The sequence below is a fragment of the Hyperoodon ampullatus genome (genome assembly GCF_949752795.1).
Source record: "Hyperoodon ampullatus genome assembly, chromosome: X".
NCBI classification, from domain to species: Eukaryota; Metazoa; Chordata; class Mammalia; order Artiodactyla; family Ziphiidae; genus Hyperoodon; species Hyperoodon ampullatus.
The window spans coordinates 40356705-40371329 of NC_136913.1; the positions used below are offsets into that span (position 1 = coordinate 40356705).

At 45.3% G+C, this 14625-nt stretch overlaps 1 protein-coding gene across 1 annotated transcript in view; it reads right to left on the reverse strand.

The window, feature by feature from the left end:
* Positions 1 to 13361, reverse strand: part of MAOB (monoamine oxidase B) — a gene marked incomplete at its 3' end in the record, with an annotated part of 102085 nt that extends 88724 nt beyond the window's left edge. The window contains exon 1 of the mRNA XM_079727917.1: positions 13092 to 13361. Within this exon, the coding sequence (XP_079584043.1) occupies positions 13092 to 13137 (46 nt within the window). The 5' untranslated portion in view covers positions 13138 to 13361. The remainder of the gene's footprint in view (positions 1 to 13091) is intronic.
* Between the last annotated feature and the right edge of the window lie 1264 nt (positions 13362 to 14625).

Sequence of the window (14625 nt, forward strand, 5' to 3'; positions counted from 1 at the left end):
ACAGGATTCCTGCCTTTCTCAATCCAGCAGATGGGCCTTCCCTAAATTTAGACTTAAGTCATCCCTAAACTTGGACTTAATGAATAGTTGTGTCCTCTGCCCAATTGTAAAACCAAGAGCAGATTACTATTTTTTTAAAAAGGCATTCATTTTTCTGGCCTTTAAATTGTTTGTTGAATCACACAGAGAATACTATCTCTGGACATGCTGATTCAAAATGTTGCAACTCATTTAAATGCTATTAATGGTCATTAAGAAGTACAGTCAAAGGTTACCTGTCCAAACTCTACAGCACCCTCCCTTGCAATCACGATCTTCTATCTTTCTAGTTCAGTTGTTCAAATCCATCTCATATCAATGTCCTTTAACCCAAGACCCTCGATCTATGAACCTTTCCACTCAAATCCTACCAACAGCTCCCTCACAGCCTCACTTTCTCTCTTCTCCTTCTGGGATTCCATCATCCATTTCTAGAATCACTTTCACTATCTCCAATTCCCTATAAGAAATCCTACAGGAAGCTGCATGAAATGGTTGTAGTATTAGGGGAAGAACAGAGGTTGACACCAACAGCACCATTTTGCCAATAACCCAGAATCTGAGCTGGATCCAAAATGGTAGCCTGGGAGAGATGGATGGCTCCTGGCCTGAATCGTCTTCACAGATTAGGGGTGTCTGTTTCATAATTTATGCCTTGGCTGCACTGCCACAAATTTCTCCAATAAAGAAAGACATCCACATCTGTAGCAAGTCCAGAGCAGAGCCTATGAATCTCACCTCTAAATCAGCACACAGAGTGATGAGAGAATGGAATTCCCCAGAGCTTGTATGGGCCACTGTAGTGGTCAGCCTCCACCATCCACCCCTGTTCCAGGGACCCTCAGGACACCTAAGAGAGATTATCCAGAACTGATGAGGCTTACCACCCTCCCCGGCCCTGTTGGCATCTTGAATCCTGGAAAGGGCCAAGTCCTTTAATGGCCTCCACCTCCAACTGACTGAAGCTTCGTGGTTAGAACATCTTGTGATGTGCAGAACAAAAATGCTGTTCAATTATTGTCTGTCTAAATTAGGGTCCGTGGCAAGAAGCTTCTGAACCTGATTTGCATATAGGAGCTTATCAGGGTTCAACACGAAGAAAAATGTAAGTGAAGCAGGATTGGACAGAGGAAGAAGTTGAACTGAAATGCAGTCACAACCCATAGGCCTCAGTCAATCCTACAGGGGGCTCCACAGCTCAGATGGCCCTTCAGAGTTGTCTTGCATTGAGGCAAGGGGGCCAGGCCTCTATATCCCCACATCTGTTGCAGGAAGTCAGCTCCCCCCAGTCAAGGGCAATTTCCAGAGAGGGACTCAGCTGTGAACAAGCAGCAGCCAACACTCTCAGCAGATGGGGGAATAACTGTCCTAAAGGGGGCTTGGGCAGCCCACTACAGCATCCACTACACTGCCATTTTAAGGCCAACAGCAAGAAGAACAAACCTGAAATTTCAATGTCATGCGTATATTAGAATGTAGATTTAAATTTCAACCACTTAACGCTATATTTTATGGAAGAATATTTGAATTGGCTAATTATCTCTCTAATAAATCCTATCACCAAGTCTTCCTTTGGGTCCTCTGAGGCCCTGAGGTGAAACTGCCATCCTCTTCTCCTCTGTGTCATCAGAACCAGATGAACTTATCTCTCTCAGCACACACCACCCCTCAGAGAATTCACCTGTATGTGGCTGCATGCACCTCCCTCTGCTTGGTGTACCCTTCAAAGATGGAAACATGGATTACCCATCTGGATAGTCCCACGCCTAGCCCAATGCTTGGTAAATAAGGCACTTGATAAGGGTTTATTGAATGAATCAATCAATCAACGAATGGGCAAACCTGACTTCTTTTTCTCCCCTGCAGAAACAACAAAATGAGAAAACATGTTTGATCAAATGAGGATAACTCATTTGAGTGTATGCCTTTATGTGTGCTTATCATCAGTACTTAACAAGGACTGTTTCACTTTAACTGGCATAGCATAAAAGGGGTATTCTGAAAACAATCAACTGTATCTTATAGGACTCCTAAATAAACCAAAATCTATCATAGGATTTGAATGCAAACTAGAGAGGAAATTAAAATGTAAAACATGAAACAGCTGGTTGATCAGCTTTTACAATAGACTGTGGACCAAGGCTATATTCATGTCTTATCTAGACGGGTAAAAATAATCATAGAAAATGGTTTGCTACAGGACTATCCTTTTTTCTTTTCTGCACTGAAACGCAACAGAATTATCTAATTAATGATCTCAAACTTCTAGAAGCACAGGATAATGGTATTCAAAAAATGTTAAAGCACTATAAAAATATATAAATACCTAGTAAATCATGGTAGGCATAGAGCATTAATTGCAAAAGTGGTTTGCCTGCATGTCGTAGAGAGCAAGAATTACTTGCCACCGCTGAAATTTTACAAGACTAAGGATCATTTACAAAACCTAGCACCTACAATTTCATTAAATTACAACACTGAGCTGGTGAAGAACCATGGTTTTCTCTGTGTTGTGTCAGAGAGGGAAAAATACTGGTTTCCTAGTGAAGTAACTAAGAAGCCCATTATTAAAATTCCACCTTAAACTGATGAAACTTTCTTGGAGTGAAAATTTTGTAATCATTACTAAATGCCTTAAAAGGATTCCCAACACTTATTTCTAGGAATTTCCTAAAGAAATAATCAGTTATGCACAAAGGTTTGGGTATAAGGATATTCATAATAGCTTTGTTTAAAATAGCAGAAATTTGGAAACAACACAAATGTTCAGCAATAGAAGATTGGTAAATAAATATAATCAGATGAAATAATATAAAGTTATCAAGATCGTATAGAAGAAGAGCATTTAAGACATGGTTAAACATTCATAATATGTTATTTATTTAAAAAGAACTACCAGCGAGTGCAGTAAATACAGTAGGTGGTTTGCAAAAAGAAAATATAGGTGACAATAGTAACAGTGGCTGTTTTGAGTGTGTGTGTGTGGGGAATCAATTATAGATGATTTTCATTTTCTTTCTGTCTCTTTCTGTAACTTACAGATTTTCACAATAAATATAATTTCTGCAATTCACCTTATTAAAACAATGTTCCCGCATCTCCAAAAAAATTCCTTAAGCTGTAAATAACCAAGAAGGAATGTGATTTCATATTTCATTTACGTCAGTGGCCTTTCTTCCTAAAAATTTTCGAGGGAACTTTGGTTATTAATTCTTCACTTTACCCTAAGTTATCTGAAAGGGAGCCGTGTTGGATAACAAAACTTTTCCAAAGAGCGTGTTGCTTTAACTGGAAAATAACCCAAAGAAGGGAGATAGAATTAAACATAATTATAAAGACACAATTTAAGACAGAAACACAACTGGGATCACAGGAATAAAAAGTAGCTCCAATTCCAAAAGATGAGGTCAGGATTCCAAATTCACTATAAAAGAATCATTGCAAATATCTGCAAGGTAAACGAAAAGGGGGGATTATTTAGGCTGGAAGGAGAGCAAATAAAACTAAGGACCTAGAAGGACACCTTCACCATTGTGGAATTCTGATAAATGTTGATGATGATGATGAGTCCAGAGTGAAAAATGGCCCAGGTAAGGGATGAGATGACATGAGATCAAGAGTGTAAACTTCTGACATGAAGTTGAAATTAACTAGAACATGACATTTAAGATGCCATTAAATGGAGACTACCGTAACATAACTAACATTTGAAAGGCCAAACCTACCTGAACTTGCTTTCTGATTTTGCCCTCTCTCTCACAAAACAGCAAGTTTCAATGACAACTTTTATGTTACAAAACAGGATGAACTACTCACTTTGTGTTTGAGATTGCCCAAGATGTGTGTTCCTCATTTAGTAAGCTGGGTCACAACCCTTAGGAAGAAAATCTCTTTGATCTTATTTTTTTTAAAAAGGAAACTTAAAAATACAGTCAAGTCCTTCCATTTCAATTTTAAAACTTCAGGGGGGAAATACTATTTTTTGTGATACTTCTTTTCTGGGTATGTTCTCAGCAAAATAGAAAAAAGGAGCGTGTACCATTGCAGTACTTCTTTCCATTCTTGCCTCCCCTCCCTTTCTCCTGCGACCTGCCTTGAGCTTCAGGATAACTCAATTCATGATACACAGCTGATCACCTCTCAACCTATTCCTGAATTACTACCCATCTTTTGGCTGCCCTGGCTCTAGGGTTGCCCTCTTTCACCTATCAGGCACACAACTGCCCATCTTATCTTTATAGTAAAAATTGTCAATGCTTCCTTCTTTCCAACCACAGAAAAACGTAACCAACTCACTTTGCTTTTCCTTGCTTGATCCTGCCCTCCTCCTTCTAACTTTATTACCCATTATCTCCCCATCCTACTAGTCTAGACTTGCTGTACTTTCTACCTTCCTATAAACAGAAATATCACCTGTCAACTGGAGCCTATGGCCTTATATTATTCCTCCCATCTTTTATTTTTTTATTTTTTTTTCTTTTGCGGTACACGGGTCTCTCACTGCTGTGGCCTCTCCCATTGCGGAGCACAGGCTCCGGACGCGCAGGCTCAGCGGCCATGGCTCACAGGCCCAGCCGCTCCACGACATGCGGGATCTTCCCGGACCGGGGCACGAACCTGTGTCTCCTGCATCGGCAGGCGGACTCCCAACCACTGCGCCACCAGGGAAGCCCTTAACCATTTTTTAATGGAAGTATAGTTAATATACAATGTTGTGTTAGTTTCAGGTGTACAGCAAAGTGATTCATATATATATATATATATATATATATATATATATATATATACACACATATATATATTCTTTTTCAGGTTCTTTTCCATTATAGGTTATTATAAGATATTGAATATAGTTCCCTGTGCTATACAGCAGGTCTTTGTTGGTTATCTATTTTATATATAATATATATTTTATATATATTATATATATAATCCCAAACTACTAATTTATCTCTCCCCCACCGCTAACCCCTTTGGTCAGTTTGTTTTCTATGTCCGTGAGTCTATTTCTGTTTTGTAAATAAGTTCATTTGTATCATTTTTTAGATTCCACATATAATTGCTATCATATGATATTTGACTTTGTCTGACTTCACTTAGTATGATAATCTCTAGGTCCATCCATATTGCTGCAAATGGCATTTTCATTCTTTTTTATGGCTGAATAAGATAGATAGATAGATAGATAGATATATCTCGCACCTTTATCCATTCATCTGTTAATGGACATTTAGGTTGCTTCCGTGTCTTGGCTATTGTAAATAGTGCTGCTATGAACATTGGGGTGCATGTATCTTTTCGAATTAGCGTTTTCTCTGGATATACGCCCAGGAGTGGGATTGCTGGATCATATGGTAACTCTGTTTTTAGTTTTTTAAGGAACCTCCATACTGTTCTCCATAGTGGCTGTACCAATTTACATTCCTATCAACAGTGTAAGAGGGTCCTCTTTTCTCCACACACTCTCCAGCATTAATTGTCTGTAGACTTTTTAATGATGGACATTCTAACTGGTGTGAGGTCAACTACTCATTGTAGTTTTGATTTGCATTTCTCTAATAATCGGTGGTACTGAGCATCTTTTCATGTGCCTGTTGGCCATCTGTATGTCTTCTTTGGAGAAATGTCTATTTAGGTCTTCTGCCCATTTTTGGATTGGGTTGTTGGTTTTTTTAATATTAAGCTGTAAACCAGCTGATTTTCAAACTTTGATGACATACATATCAGTTGTATTACTCAGTGTGTATGTCTTTTCCATTGTTCCAGTGTGAACAAATTGTATCAAAACAAATTCTAAGTTATTGTTACAGAGGAAATGGTTGGTCTGATGATGGGCAAAGGTTAAGAGGCTGGTACCGCTCCTGCAGTGACATTTTCTCTGGGAGCAGAAGAAATCAGCATTGGTAGAGCATAGAGGTTAAGAGCATGGCGTTAATTGTGGTTTCACCACTAACCAGCTGTGCCACCTTAAGCAAAGTTGGTAACCTTTCCAAGCCTTAGTTTTCTCATCTAGAAAGTAGGGATAGTACTTCAAAAAGCGGTTTAAAGGGTTAAAAGAGAAAATGTATGTTAAGTGCTTGGAATGGGGCTTGGCATCTGGCAAGCACACAGCAGACCTTGGCTATTATTGTTAATCAGGCTGACAAAATGGCCACTAACCCCTAATGGATCTGAAATGGCAGTGTGCCAGTCGACTCCACTGTCAAACCTTGGGTTGAGGGGGTGGCTAGTGGCTGTGAATGTACACACCCTAACACACACACACACACACACACACACACACTCATGGAATATTATCTTGTAACAGGGATGCTGCTTTGCAGCCCTACTTTCTTGGCTTGTATGTGATTTACTAACTCAGATGATATACGAAAGTCAGCAGCTAAACTGAAAGAAAAATCTTCAACTCCAATTATTTTTAATATATATTTAAGAGATAAACATGTCAGAAATTCTAAACACAGAACAGACTTCTACACGAAGATTTTGAATTCATTTGGTGCTCGGCAGATGTTAATACTAGGATCACCTCACTCAATTTAGCATATAGACAACACTCAAAATGCTGGCTCTTTTATTATTATTAAATAATTAATATTATTAAAGACATAAATAATAGTCCCATTTATTATTTCTTATAATTAAGATAGGAGTCAGGTGGCTGAAAATGAGGACCAGGTCAGAATCGGAATAACAGCTAGGCTGGGGCAGTGATGAGATACAGATCTAGTGCTTTTTTTTTTTTGCGGTACGCGGGCCTCTCACTGTTGTGGCCTCTTCCATTGCGGAGCACAGGCTCCGGACGCACAGGCTCAGCAGCCATGGCTCACGGGCCCAGCCGCTCCGCGGCATGTGGGATCTTCCCGGACCAGGGCACGAACCCGTGTCCCCTGCATTGGCAGGCGGACTCTGAACCACTGCGCCACCAGGGAAGCCCCCAGATCTAGTGCTTTTAAAATGTCTTCTGAAGAGGAACACAGTGGGTTTAGTGGCTCTGAAGCCCAAGGTAAGCCTGAGCTCTTCAGGCTCCTCATCAGAGGGAATGAAGGGATGGGGGTGGACAGGATGAGGCCGGAACCATGCCTGCGTATATACCTTGCATCCTGTTGCCACCTTATAAATGCCTCACAGCAAGAAAAATGACTGGTTACTAAAGAGGGAGATGTGATTACACAGAGGTGCCTGCCTCTGCTCCCACAGATTAAAAAACCCTAGAAGCTAAAAAAGATGTCTTTTTCAAAAGGTACAAGCTGAGGGCTTCCCTGGTGGCGCAGTGGTTGAGTCCGCCTGCCGATGCAGGGGACACGAGTTCGTGCCCCGGTCTGGGAAGATCCCACATGCCGCGGAGCGGCTAGGCCCGTGAGCCATGGCCGCTGAGCCTGCGCATCCGGAGCCTGTGCTCTGCAACGGGAGAGGCCACGGCAGTGAGAGGACCGTGTACTGCAAAAAAAAAAAAAAAAAAAAAAAAAAAAGGTACAAGTTGACACCATAATGACCACTGTGTACAGTCCTTCATGTGCATTCTTTCTAATCCTAGCAACAACCTCTCCACCAATAAAGGCATTAGGAGTCTCATTTTAAAGATAAGGCAGCTGGGGGCTTCCCTCATGGCGTAGTGGTTAAGAATCCACTTGCCAATGCAGGGGACACAGGTTCGAGCCCTGGTCCAGGAAGATCCCACATGCTGTGGAGCATCTAAGCCCGTGCGCCACAACTACTGAGCCTGTGCTCTAGAGCCCACGAGCCACAACTACTGAGCCCGTGTGCCACAACTACTGAAGCCTGTGCACCTAGAGCCCATGCTCCGAAACAAGAGAAGCCACCGCGATGAGAAGCGCACGCACCACAACAAAGAGTAGCCCCCGCTCGCCGCAACTAGAGAAAGCCTGCCCGCAACAACAAAGACCCAACGCAGCCAAAAATAAATAAATAAATAAAATTTAAAAAAATAAAGATAAGGCAGCTGAAGAGCAGAGAGGTGAGGGAAATTTTAAGGTGACACAATAGGTAAGTGTAGGAAATGGGATTCATAACAAGTCTGTTTGATGTTTGATGTATGCTGCTTAAACATTGCCATACTGCTTCTCTATATCCTGTCCTTGACCGGGATATACAAATTTCCAAGCACTTCTATCCGATTACTATTTTTTAGAACATTGAAGTGGGTTACAGGAGTCCAGGGAAGTTCTCCATCTTTCTTCATCAAAGGTGAGGTGGGGCTTTTGCCACTAACATACAGGCCACGTCTGTCTATTGCGTCCCTCAACTCATGATCCCTCGTGGGCCCTCTCTGACGCCCCTGCCCAGGCCACTCCTGCCAACCAGCAGCAAACTGGCCCTCCTGGCCGCACAGATCACCTCCCAGGTGTTGGTTACCACTTGGAAAGCTGGCTCTGATTCCGCCAGACTCTTAGCCAAGTGCCTGCCACCCTCACATGGCCAGATCTCCTCTCTCAAGCCTGGGGGGGGAAAAGTTCTCCTTTCTGCTTCAAGTTTCCCTTTTTAGCTTTTATTTTGAGGCTTGAGCAAGAGCCATTCCAGAATTGCAAAAGATAGTTTCCATGGTTCTACCAAACCAAACTTTAAAACCAAGACTCGGAACAGAAACCATATGCTGCTGTCCAGCTCCATGTGGGAAATGCCATTTACACTGCCAAGTCTCCAGAGATGAGCTGCTCCTGGGGCGAAAGAGATTTCAGGAGGTGTGCATTTATATACCACACACATTTCCAAAAACAAAAAGCTGTTCTATAGTTGCCTTGGAATTTTTCAAACACTAAAAAAAAAAAGTTACATATTAACCAGCTGTACCCCCAGTACATCTGTTTATCCCAAAGGGAGTGATTAAAATTTGCTGACAGCTTTGCAAACTATCAGAGAATTAACCAGAATGACCAGAATGTCCCAAGTTTAATAATTAACAAAGTTAAAAAAACAGAGTCTAATTCAGACTCTCATTTTTTTTTTTTTTTGCGGTACGCGGGCCTCTCACTGTTGTGGCCTCTCCCGTTGAGGAGCACAGGCTCTGGACGCACAGGCTCAGTGGCCGTGGCTCACGGGCCCAGCCTCTCCACGGCATGTGGGATCTTCCCAGACCGGGGCACGAACCCGTGTCCCCTGCATCGGCAGGCAGACTCTCAACCACTGTGCCACCAGGGAAGCCCCGAATTCAGACTCTTTTAAACCACTGTGTCAGTCACCGACTAATCCCCAAATTCTGATTTTACCACTTTTCCCATTCGCAATATGATTTGGCAGGACATGCAAAAAGATTGGTAGTGAATGGATATGAATATCAGATCCAATCAACTGCTGCTTTGTTGGTGTAAAGTTAAAGTTCATTAATTCAACTCATTTTGAGTGCTAACTGGGCCAGGCAGAGCTCTGGAGCTGGGGTTAGGGGTTCTCAGGGAGAAAAAGAAACACCTCCCCGGGCTCCAGAGGCTTACAGCCTAGTGGAGGAGAAAGATATTGAACAAGAAATGACATTAATATATGAACAATTAAAAACTCATGGAAAGGAACAAGATGGCAGAGAAAAATTAAACAAAGGCATCTAATCCCATTTAGAGGGATTTGGGAAGGCTGCTCCGGGGAAATGACATCTGAGCTAAGATCTGAGGTTAACTAATTGTTTTTCAGTTTCTCCGTTTCCTCATATCTTTCATCAAACTCTAAAGAATGACTGTAGGGCTTCCCTGGTGGCTCAGTGGTTAAGAATCCACCTGCCAATGCAGGGGACACGGGTTCGATCCCTGGTCCAAGGAGATCCCACATGCTGCGGAGTAACTAAGCCTGTGCACCACGACTACTGAGGCCGCGTGCCACAACTACTGAAGCCCGTGTGCCTAGAGCCCGTGCTCCACAACAAGAGAAGCCACCACAATGAGAAGCCCACGCACAGCAACAAAGAGTAGCCCCAGCTCGCCGCAACTAGGGAAAGCCTGCGCGCAGCAATGAAGACCCAACGCAGCCAAAAATAAATAAATAAATAAATTAATTAATTAAAAGAAAGATGATTATTAAAAAAGAAAGAAGAATGACTGTAATATCTTCCTCCCAGTGGAGGAGGTAAGCACGCCCTTGTCCAGTTCTGTCCCAGGCATCCTCTCTTCTCTTTCTGCTCTTGGTTTGGGTCATTTCATGGACTTCAGTGGCTTCAGATAAAATGTCTCTGTCATGGGCCTCCCTGGTGGCGCAGTGGTTGAGAGTCCGCCTGCCGATGCAGGGGATACGGGTTCGTGCCCCGGTCTGGGAGGATCCCATATGCCGCGGAGCGGCTGGGCCCGTGAGCCATGGCTGCTGAGCCTGCGCATCCGGAGCCTGTGCTCCGCAACGGGAGAGGCCACAACAGTGAGAGGCCCGCGTACCACAAAAAAAAAAAAAAAAAAAATGTCTCTGTCACACAAATCTGTCCGCCCAACTTGTTCCTTGCACTTCCAGCTGCTAGACATCTCTCCCTGGGAGTTCATCCAGCACCTCCAACTCTAGATGTCCCATCTTTCCCCCAAGCCTGCTCTTCTTCTTCTGCACGTCCCTCTTTTTGCATCACCATATTTCTGTCACTTGACACATGCCACTCTGTGAATGAAAAATCATCAGTGGCTGTTCACTGACCTCAGAAGGAACTAAATCTTTGTGGGATGACATACAAGGCTCCCCACGATTCATCCCAACCCACCTTCGTAGCTTGGTCTCTCCCAAGTCCCCCCAACACTCCACACTGAAGTTCTTATGTTTCCTAAGCATGAGAACATCTCACATATTTGTGATTTTATATAAGCTGCTCTTTAGCTTCAAATACTTTCTTCATCTAGTCTCCTGGTGAATTCATATCCATTCCTTAAGATCGACTTCAAGTGTCACCTCCTCTGTGAAGTCTGCCCAGATATTCTCAGGCAGAGTTGGACACGCACTTTGCCTAGAACTTCCTGCTACTAAGGCATCTATCATAGATCATTAGTTTTACTTGTTCATGACTCTGCCTTCTGCCTCAGCGTGTGACTACCCCAGGGGCAATGGCTCTGCCTAATTCATCTTTCATTCCCTTTCGGGTAAGATGTGGGACGGGAAGCAAATGTTCCTTGAATGAATGGATAATGAATTAATGAGTGGACCCCTCTTGTGACACCTACCGCTTTCTACCTTGTACTGCCTTCGTGTGGATACCTCACCTCCCTTCCTGAATGGACAAATCTTCCAGGACAAGAACAATGTGACCCATTTTTGCATCCTCTACCGCAGCTGGCCCTAATGCCTACTGCTTGAATAAATGAGCAAAACTCTTGTAAGACCTTATGTCATACATATGTCAGACTTTGCAAAGCCATTTTCACACACAGTGCTTCACTTACCTTTCACAAGGCCCTTGTAACCTAGCTGACTAGTTGGTGTTCTCTTCATGTAGAACAATGCCTATTCTATGTACGGTTCTTGAGAAAAGGCAGATCTACTCACCAGTCCCTTGTCTGGAGAGTTTGGGGGTCAGAGTAGAGATTCACCACTGTTGGAAAAATAGCTAAAACCTTAGCTATCCTTCCCATACGAGTCTAACATGAATTTGAGTGAGCTTGAAGGTTTGGAGTATGAATCAGAAAGGCCAAAGTAAGAGGGAAAACAGAAGAATCTGAACCTGTTAGACATAGTTTGGGCAAGAAAAAGACTTTGGGGGCCCAGAAAGAGAGCCTTCAGCTTCCCTAAGATGGGGTGCTGTGCAAGGCAGCATGGAGGCGCATCTAGCGATATTTTCTAAAACACCTAGGTAGATATGATTCTGAGTCCAAGTTCTTCTAGGGGAGAAGATGTCAAAAATACTGAAAGACAATGGCATCTATATAGCCTTAGCCTACCGCAGCATGCTGTTGTGCTTATGTACCTGTGTACCTGCAGCACCGGCCACAGAGCCTGGCATGGGTGAGCTCAGGAGGAAGTGGGCAGACAGAAGTGGTAACCCCTGAGGTCTGACTCAAAGGTGAGGAAGGCTGGAGTGGAAGAGCAGCACCCAACATCCAACACCTTGGTTTCTTCACCTGGCACAAGGGAGTCAGAGCACCTCTGCCCTGCCCACCCCACAGAGAACAAGGTGGAGCCCTGCTCTTTTGATCTGGTTAGGGCATATTTTAGCCAACACATTCATGGCTTGTGGAGGTGTCCTAATTACTGCTCAAGCACCAGGAGGTCCTGGGGGTTCAGCCAAAGCATCGCCAGGGGTCTGTTAGCCAGGCTGTTTTGGAAGCATTGCTTACTTCCACTGACTCCATCCCATAGGATCCGCCTGACCCTCCTGAGAGGGTGGGTTCCCCCACTGACCCCATCCCTCTTCTGGCTTCTGTTTTCTGGGGGGCCCTGCTGTGTGCACGGTCCCTCTCCCCCCTTCTCCCCCCGTGTCTAAGAGGGTAGTTTCTGTCCCCATTCCTGTTGGGCTTCTTGGCCACCGCCACTGAGTGGGGGGAGGAGGGAATGAGAGAAGAGGCGTTTGACAAGAAGGCCCTGCAGCCCCAGGCAGACACATGGCAATCATGGAACCACAAAGAATCAGGGTCAGGAGGGTCGTTGGTAATCGACTGCCCCAGGGTCCAATCCTTTCTGAACTGGGAGCTGTTCAAGGTCGTTTTCCTGGTACCAGAATAACAACACGCAGTGGTGCACGCCGGCTCCAAGTAAGGATGTAGAGTGTTCAGGTCAGGCTGCAACAAAGTGACTGACCTTTATGCCACCCCCTAGCAAGACTCTGTCCCCTGCCCATTTTCTTCCCCCGCGATTTGAAAATTCCAGCAAGCTCAGGCTTGGCAACTGTCCGGGGAAAAGTTCAAAGTCCAGCCCCAGACCTTCAACAGATTTCCAGCCCCCGGCTTCTGTCCAGGGGCGCACCAAATCCTTCCCCCAAGGGAGGATTCCGTGTGCACGCTCGGGACCCTCTAGATCCCCTCGGGCGCACGGAGGGTCTAGGGGCTCCTGGGGGCACCCCGCCCCACTGCCGCCTCGCGTGCCTCCCTGGGCGGCCACTTGTCGGAGCCCGGGAGGAGGAAGGAGGGCGCGCAGCCGCCACTGACCTGAGATGCCGCCCCCCACCACGACCACGTCGCATTTGCTGCTCATGTTGCTCGTCCCTCTCCGGGCCACCTCGGTGGCAGCTGCTCCGGTGTCTGGCTCGCGGCCCCCGCCCGCTGCGCTGCCCCCACGCACCAGCGCCTCAGCCGAGCGGCTATATTGCCGGCCGAGGGCGTCGGGTCGCGGAGCCCCGCCCGCCCGCCTACGCGCCGTCCTGGTTGGAGCGCACCGCCCCCGACCCCGCCCGGAGCTCCGCCGCTCAAACCTGGGGAGGGCGGACTCCGGAGCAGAGAGGTCGTCACCTAGGGCCTCCAAGAGTCCATGCCTGGAACCACCACCCTTTGGCCTTCTGCACTGCACGGTATTTTCCCATCAGCTTCCCTGGTGCGCTGTTCAGCTTGGGGGCTGGGAGGATGGCAGATTGGGTGTCTTCCTCCAGCACCCCAGTGACTCCCTGGAAAGGAGCAGTAGAGAGAATAGCAAACAGTAAATGAGGGCTTTTCTGGTACCAGGCACCGTAGTAAGCATTTTACATACATAATTCCCAGTTAAACCTTACAACAGCCCATTTTACAGATGAGGAAAGTGAGATAAAGTAGTTAGCGAGGGGCAAAGGCAAGATAAAAAGGCAGAAATAATGCTTTTCTAAAAAGCCAGGGAGATTCCAAGACCCACCTTGATCTACCACACAGTATTGCCATTACCTTGGCATATACTTGAGTGGGATTGCCAACCCCTCTCACCTGCTTCTGAATACCCACTTCTTTCCCCACTCTCCCTGCCCTTATGTCCACGGTGAACTCAAGCAGGTTCTTCCCTAGTATTGCAAATGCAACACCTAAAGGTTATCCTAAAAAGTCTCATGTTTCCAAGTGATCAAAACAGCCAGCTGCTCCTTGAGCAACCCAGTGTGTCCCTTGTGGGAGCTGCTGAGGCAGGAACCCAGGAAACTGGTGGTGTCAGGGTGAGGCCTTGGATGGTCAGGGTAGAATTCAGAGGTCTCCCTGAATCAGCAAGGGGAGTTAGTTATGGCCCTGGGACATGGGCCTGGGCTTTGCCAAATGTAGGATGATTCAACGAGATGACAGATGTTTAAGCTGAGGCAGCTCTAAGTAATACAGAGGTGTACTTCTTCATACCACCCGGAAAGCCACCTCTGAGAACCAAAAGCAGGAAGAAGCAGTGTACTGTGGCTTTTTCAAGAAATAACTGGGAAGTGCTTCTGTTCAGAATAGGGAAGCTGTGGGCCTGGTGGGGGCCTGGCTCCAGGTCTGGTGAATTGGTGAAGCCTGAAGTACACCTCTATCTCATCCCACCCCAGTCCGTGTGTCCACTTGGCTGCCAAAGAATTCTGAGCTCTTGCTGCCCTCAGGTTAGAAGAGGGTTTGGGCATGTCTGTGACTAAGAAGTCACTGGTGGCAGAGAAAGTCTTGGTCCAGCTCTAAGCTGAATTCTGGAAACTTCCATCTCTCACGCTTTGGTGTAAAACAGCTCTTGTGTTTGAATGTTGAGCCCACATCCCCACTGCCTCACCCA